Source organism: Berghia stephanieae, chromosome 3, assembly GCF_034508935.2.
Source record: "Berghia stephanieae isolate SIO BIC M18660-M18661 chromosome 3, UCSD_Bste_1.3, whole genome shotgun sequence".
Classification (NCBI taxonomy): domain Eukaryota; kingdom Metazoa; phylum Mollusca; class Gastropoda; order Nudibranchia; family Aeolidiidae; genus Berghia; species Berghia stephanieae.
In genome coordinates, this window is record NC_088362.1 from 17,301,173 (window position 1) to 17,309,431 (window position 8,259).

Consider the following 8,259-nt stretch of genomic DNA (forward strand, 5'->3'; position numbering starts at 1 on the left):
TATTTTAGCAATTATAACAGCTATGATTAGTAATATAACGAACATCAAACACGAATAAATGAAATGAGACTGTCCTACCTAATTCAAGCTGGCCAATCAATTAGTAGGACGCGGTATTTGGTTGACAATGACAGCATGACCTCACACCCCCCCCCCTTGTCACGTGATAAGGGATACTTTTAACAAACACCTGTTATTTTGTTTGACCGCTTGGTCACTCAAGCATAAAACCACGTCTTCCATTTTTATATATAAGTTAAATAGGGTAATGTAGGATAGCATCATCACTTACACATGAAGCGAATGTGATGGGGTTGTAGTATTGCAGAGCTCTTCTATAATGTGTAAGACCAGACCTGCCTACAATTACAAAAAATCTTATAATTGCGAAATGTTGGCTCCATTGTCAGTACCTATCATGAGCATCTCTAAGTCATTAAAACTTTAGAATATGAAAGTTGATGGCGTCTTAATCCTTGGAAGGGTAAAATGTTGATTTTAAAAGTTAACTGGTTCGACTACAATATTTATCTTCTAAAATTTACAAACTTATAAATTTTCAAGTTGGCAGGTCTATGTTAGATAGACTTCTGTGGTTTGTATAATATATTATGTGAAAATAGGTTAGATGACAACGATAAGGTCTCTAAGGATAAAGCCATTTCATTAAGAAAGCGTGGGACTAATTGACATGTACAAGGGTCCAATCCAAATGTGTACGAATTTTTCTCAGGCTTCCCTGTATATCCAATCGTGATTGGGCAGCTGGGTCTAATCAGTCTCAGGTGGCGAGTTCGTTGCGGTAGTTATGCCCCTACCCAGAGGATAGCATGAAATTGCTTCAGTACATGCCACGATATAGAAAATAGGAATAAATTCACTCTCTGTGGGCCCCATGATTGTTATAAACAGCGTTATATATATATATATATATTATATATATATATATATATATATATATATATATATATATATATATTAAAAGTAATCTTGAAATAAATAGAGCAATCCAGGTATACCATTCACAAAGATTTGAACCAGGACTTCTACTTCTATCCATTCCAAAGCGATTCAAAAGATTGAGAGTTCTGAAAATGAAACAGCATGCGAAATGGACTTTAATAAAGAAAATGAACACACAGAAACACTACCAATGGTAAAATTCTAGCCTGAATGTAATCTCCTTATAGACGAACGCGCGCTAATTTATATCGAGAAAAGGAAATGGAAAAACAACAAACGCAATTTTTTATTTTGGGTTTGTTTTTGTTATTATCTATATCAAAGAAAAAATTGTATAGATATGCTTTTATCTGTTTTCTCCCTTATTTAAATATTGTTTATCTCCAAGAGCACTTATGTTTTAAGGGCATTTAAGGAGCACTTGGTCCATTATAAAGTCCAATTACTGATATATGATATGATAAAGGAAAGGAGCACACAGATACCATTGACAAAATCGACCAGTTTATGGCAGGTTTCCTTTGAAATAATACAATGGGTTATGTCAGGCCTATAAACGGTTATATCCAGAGCGTGTTTACTAAGGCTAATTTACAGGCGAACGCACGATACTTTATATCAAGAAACGGTAAGGGGGAATAAAAACTAGACACAAATAATAATTTTAAAAACTAGGAACGCCGCACTCCGCCTTAAACACTTTACCAGTTAACTGCCAAACTCTAGAAAAACATGTATTTAAAAGTTTGGTCAGAAAACTCGTCCTTCCGATATCAATCTATTCAAATGACCCTTAATCTTGGCAAAAACTCTCAAACCTGGGACCTCGCAAGTTCCAATTTTGAGAATTTTCGCCAAGATGAGGGTCATTTAAATCGATCGATATTTGAAAAGGGCGAGTTTTCTGGTTAAAATGCTTAAATACGTGTTTGGTTGTTTTTTTTTTTTCAGAGACGGAGTAAACTGGTTAAAGTCTGCTATGAAGGAAGTATATTATATCATACCCAATTATGGGTAACGGTTCGAGAAGATCGATACAATTACCAACGGTAAACGGTTCTTTCTTTACTAGTTTCTTCTGTAATGTGAGCCCTTGATGTGTCACTGACCCCAGCTCAAATCAAACAAACCAATATACAACACTGCCAGTCCTACACAAAGATAATGTTAGTGGTGGCCATATTATCCCACCCCTAACCCAGCCAGGTCACTTGACATGATAACCTGAAAAGACAATTGTTGCAATAATCGCAGATAATTTCGAGTGGAGGAACGGTTGGGCTGGCTCGTTGACTGATTTTGGCCAACTTTGGTAACATGCCAAGTTGACGGAGCGAGTGGTTTCAAAACATCCGGGTTGGAAGGAACGTTAGTTGAGAAGGAAATATATACGTATAACATGTATTCATACGACATTAGCGAGTTAACGAGTACGTTCCCAACCTACAGCGATCGACGAACGACGAGGAAGAAAACGAAGATCTGCTCTAAGACTATGAGGTCATATCTTAACTTGCTATTGATGATGACCACGAGGAAGGTGATAATTATAGTGATGATGATGATGATGATGATGATGATGATGATGATGATTATGATGATGATGACGACGATGACGATGATGGTGATGATGATGAAACTATTTTTATTATCATACAAAATCATGCTCGAAACATGCTCAACCGTGTCAATCGGGTAGTAATACGTTGGGGACAAAATGTCTTCAATCAAGAGGACATCGGTCGTTGAGAAACAAATGTAAAACAGTGAAATTAAAGTTAAAATGATCAGAAACAAGAGATTTTAGAATTTTTTTTTCTCACTTAAAGAACTATATTTAATTTCCTTTATAAAAATTACTTATAAACTTTACCCATCTCTAATATTTCTTACTATGAATTATATTTTCTACATTTAAATCACCTCGACCAAGGTGTTAATACTTGCAGGTTCCATAACCGATCGTGGTTTACCGCTGTTGTAGCGGACAGTATTTTTCGTTTTTTTTTGAGAGTTTACAGTTCATTTTCCAAGAAAACGATGAGTCCATAACGATTTATGTCATCAGACCTATAAATTCATAAGTAGACCACGACATTGGTCTGATACCATTCAGAGGCAGTGGGTCGTAAATAAAGTCGGATTTGACCGCAGCCATCGTAAACTTATAGATAGTATGCGCTTGGCTAAGAATCTCACAACATTGCCATCCGGAATGATAACCTATGTGTAACCATGAACGTGTATAGTCTGGTTAATAGAGTTTAGTGAGAAGTATTCATAAACGTGGATGGCACAAAACAATAACAAAGACCAGAGTGACGTCATTTTCGTTATATCTATACGTAAACGATGGCTACGATTTGGCCCTTTGATATGGGATTCATTTGGCCTCAAAGGAAATGAATTGGATTCAATAGTCTGATGTCACGTCGCCCAGCAACGGCGAGCAGCGTGGTTCTAAACAAAGAAAATCGGTACTTTTTATTCTTCATGCTGGTTAGAACTTTGCATATGTCATGTGATCAGAATGTATAAAAGTCTAAACATGATCATATTTATAATGTTTTTCTCCTCTGGATACACTTTTATGGTCGTCGGAGAAATATTTCATAAGGGCGTCCGCCATTTTCTGACAGTTTAGAGCCAGTAACTAAGTTACCATGCGTCATTACGAGGGAAGTGACGTCATGACTGTTTAAGCCACAAACCCTTCTAAACAAACTTTACTATGCGGGACGAATCTATAAACAACAATTTATCCATATCTATGATAAACCAACGAAGGGAATGAATGGTGAAAGGGGTAGGGGTAGGGGGGGGGGGGGGGGGGCGTGGGATTAAATACAGAAATTTAAAAGAACCGCTGATATCAATATGTTTATTAAGTGGATTGGACTTAATTTCCTCCCTTTCACTTTACCCCACTTAGGACACTTTGAGTTGATCATTATGAAAAGGCCAAATTGCCAATTAATTACATGTATTGCCACTAACGCCTCTCATTAAAATGGAGACAGTTAAGGAGTACATTAACGTATTTAGCCATTGGAATAAACATTTATGAAACAAATTGGTGAAATTGTAATTGGGCGAACCGATTTGAGTCACTCGTCTACCAATTATAATACATGTAATGAAAATAAAGTATGGAGCAGAGGTCACTCAAATAATTGTGACCCGTTGCCTCAAAACAATATTATGAATAATATTATAAACGTTTTCTTTTTAAGTCATTTAAGCTAAAAGGCTAAAAGAAAAGGAAAGGGGGCTGGATTGGCCATACCTCGGGAAGCCTGCAAGCAACATCACCGGCAGGCTTTGGACTGGAATCCGCAAGGAACAGAGGAGGGTTGGTCGACCAAAGCAAACATGGCGGCCAAGCATCGAGTTGAAGGCAGCCGGACAAACCTGGGCCCAGATAAAGAACACCTCCAAAAACCGAGTCAGGTGGAAGAGTGCTGTTGCGGCCATATTATGTTCCATAAGGAATCAAGCAAGTCAAAGCTAAAAGGCCAATGGGATTGTTTAAAACTCATCAAGCCACTCTGTAACATTCTTATGCATGGTCTACCCGACGTGCACGTATTTGCAGATCTAATAACCCATTTCCTTGTAATGGAAATTTAAAAAAAAATAATTAAAAAATGAAGCAAAATATTGTCCATTACAAACAATGTTTAACTAGATTCATAAAAGGGTTCGGATGTTAGACCTGCTATATGTATACGTCGGGTCTATCCATTAGTTGACTTGTATATTAAACAAAATTAGAGTAAAATGGTCACCCTAGAAACTGTCTAAATGTGCAGAAAACTGGATAAATAATTTCCCATCCATTACATGTGAAAGTCTTCTACACATTTAGTGTAACCGGTTGTGTCGATCTAGTTTATTAGGTCAGATTGATTTAATTGAATTATTACATGAATGCGATTGCATCCCTTAGTTGTGCCCAAAGGATTGAACTCTATAATAAGGGCAATTCAAATAGAAATAATAGTTTAAAAGGTTTGGTGATTTCTTCGAGTGTATAAAAACTTACAAATAGGAACAAAAGTGCCATGTCAAAAACTGGGTCCAATCTCATGAGAAGTGTAAAACCACTCCTCCGAAGGACCGGATACATACCTTGTGGAATTGGTCTTCTGATTTCAGAGTGGTGACATTTTATTTTCTAGTCTAAATGTATGCTGGTCGTCAATAAAGATCACCCTCCTCGCTCATTAACGTCCCGTAATCCCAAGAATCTGCCTATACATCCTGCTACTAAAATAGTTATGTCACCTTATGATTCATTTGTAACCCATTTCATTATGAGTCCTCCGAAGTACTGATTACATTCACACTTCCAAGGATTTTGGAGCCGGTTAAGTAGAAGATGTGACGTCACGACTTTTCTGTCCTATTACACAACTAATAAAAATAATAAGCCACAACCCCAAGATAGCGGTCAGTTCCAAATGAATAGGTCTTTTTATGATTATTACTTTGTCACTGATCAAGGAACTGAATCAGGTAACAAACGCATTCAACCAAAATTGAGTTGAAAATTAAGGCAGTCTACTCACATACCCGACTGCAACGATGGTTCACTTAATATGTTGAATAATATTATGTTGAGTGGCTATGTGGTCTAGTGGTATGACACTCGCTTTCGGATCGGAAGGTCCTAGGTTCGAGCCTCACTCGGCGCATAGTTGAGTCCTTGGAAAATGCTCTTTACTCACATTCTCTCACCGTACTCAGGTGTAAAATGATTGCCTGGCCGTTAACCGTGTTTGTCGAAAAAAAATGTAATATCGCCTAACAGGCTTCGTGTCTCGTTCTACATGTTACGTGTTGCTATTGATCAGGGACCCCATGAAAGTGCTTTGAGCACGTTTAGTGGATATTGCGCTATATAAAAGCTCAAGTTTTTTTCAGTGGTAGTGGTATGACACTTGCCTTCAGACCGGTATGTCCAGGATTCCGGTCACGCATAGTTAAGTCTTTGAGAAAAAAAAAGCAACTAGATTCTTCACTCTCTATTCTCTCATCGTAATCAAATGTAAAATGAGTACCTAACTTTTAACAGCGTTGTCTCATTTCGTAAAAAAAAAAACAAAAAAAAAAAAACAAAAACAAAAACAGTCTAATATCGCCAAAGACGTGTCATATTTCGTCATACACGTTAAATTGCTGTTGGCCAGGGGATCCCCTGTAGAACACTTTGAACACATTCAGTGGATATTGCGCCATATAAAAGCTCGATGTTTTGGGGGTTTAAAAAAAAAATAAGCTCAGCATTCATTTATAAGTTATGTTAAAATCTGAATAAAAAGGTCAGATTCATTCCAATATATCGTTCTGAGAAGATTGCTCACATTTTGGCATTCATAAATAAAATAAAGTTTAGAGTGATTGCGACACTTAATGCCTGAATAAGCTGGGCCCCAGTTTTGAACGAATTCTGATCTCGGGCCGCGTGGCTGAGAAAATGAAACAGCTACGAGGACATATTCGTGGAGAATCATTCCATCACAGCTTTGCAGGATCGAATCACTCAATATTCAAAAACTTACTTCCAATAATATTATAATTAACTTAAACTACGCCAAATTGGCAACTCTCTTCTCAGTTGAATCATATCACAATGATAAAAAATTTAAAACATCTAGCTATCATTACACAAGACATTCTTTTCTTTTCTTTTTTTTTTCAACCCCATCGATCAAGTTCCAAGTGGCACTTAATATGAATAAAAACAAAACAGCAACCAACCAGTTAGTAGTCCGTATCGTCAAAATTTTCAGTAAGGTGAAAAGATTCGTTAAATCAAACTGGCCAAAATAAAAATATCTAACAAAAGAGCGTCTTGATAACAGAAGAAATATTATCCTTTATATATATATATATATATATATATATATATATATATATATATAATATATATAAAATATATATATATATATCGTTCGAATTCCAAATTGATATCGGTATTCCAAGTTGAAGTCGAATATGGAATCGTAATTGAATCAAACGCTAAAAATGATTCATATGGGGCCATGAGACATTCCTCTACATACAGAACATCTATAAAATTTGGTTGCAACTACTCACGATTGATTCAGCCTATTGAAAATACAAATATTTCAATGTTTTAGATTGCGTTAAATTAAATTGGATTGGCACACTGCAATTAATTCAGTGAAAAGGATAGATGACTGTACCACTCCCTCCCCCCAAATGATACAGGACACTGATACTAATAATAAAAAGCAGGACGGATTTCTCAAACAATTAATGAGCGACTCCTGGGTGATAAATCAATTTCCGTCAAGCGGTCTTGATTCATAGCTATAATTACACTCCATCAATAATATCCGTGATGCGTTTAAGTACATTTATGTCCAAAATTTTATTGTTCGATAAAAGTAAAATACATAATTGCAAATGGGCCCTTTAGAGTCATAACGAAAAAGACCAATTGCTTACCATTATTTGGATAGGAAGCTTATCTATCGCAGAGTACTTTCCGCCAAATCTGATAAATTCAGCTACCCAATCAAGCTGGGTGGACATGGGTCAGAAAAAAATATATAATGTATTTTTTTGTTTGTTTGTTTGTTGCTTTAGGTCTCTTCCAACACAATTGATGTTATAATGAGAGACCGCTGAAACAAAAAATACAAGCAATCTAACACTAACAAAAAATAGTACAAATGTAAATCAAAATCATAACCTAAAGATATCATAAGCTAAATTATAAATAACCAAGAACAAACAGCAGAAGATTTACAGAAAAAAAAAATATCCCCTGTCAAAAATACAATCACAAACCAAAGAAGCAGGATAGGCTAGTAAAGAGAAGAAGAAACGACATCACTATCGGATCGTACACCCATGCGAACATCATAGATATACGAAATTTAAGGTGATGCTCCCATCCAACCACCCGCAATAAAAAATGTACTTCATAAAGAATCGATACGGGTCCTCTTGATTGTGGGGCGAGTGCTCTACCAACTGAGCAAACGGGACTTTCCTTCACAATCATTTACAAGTGGTGGGTGTTTAATCTTAATCCTTGAGCTAAGTGGCAATAATTCATCTCATGATTATAACATGGAAACGGTTAAACACTGACATGCATTAGTACCCACTCTAAGATGAAACTTCTCCTCTCAAATAAACGGAACGTAGTAATAATCATTTTAAAAAATCAAGAAAATACTTCCGGTTAAACCACCCTTTTGATTTAATATGTAACCTTTTCATTATTAGTCATCTGGAGGACAGTTACATAAACACCCA

The 8,259-nt window shown here is 36.2% G+C and overlaps 1 protein-coding gene across 5 annotated transcripts in view; it reads right to left on the reverse strand.

The window, feature by feature from the left end:
* Nucleotides 1-8,259, reverse strand: part of LOC144967252 (uncharacterized) — a 49,916-nt gene that overhangs the window by 16,228 nt on the left and 25,429 nt on the right. Inside the window, exon 1 of one of the 5 annotated variants that reach the window (XM_078904240.1) lies at nt 1,020-1,203. The exons of 3 other annotated variants lie outside the window; for them this stretch is intronic. In XM_078904240.1, the coding sequence (XP_078760366.1) occupies nt 1,020-1,022 (3 nt within the window). In that variant the 5' untranslated portion in view covers nt 1,023-1,203. Of the gene's footprint in view, nt 1-78; nt 127-1,019; nt 1,204-8,259 lie in introns of those variants that run through there. One more of the 5 variants, XM_078904237.1, reaches the window with a different exon arrangement.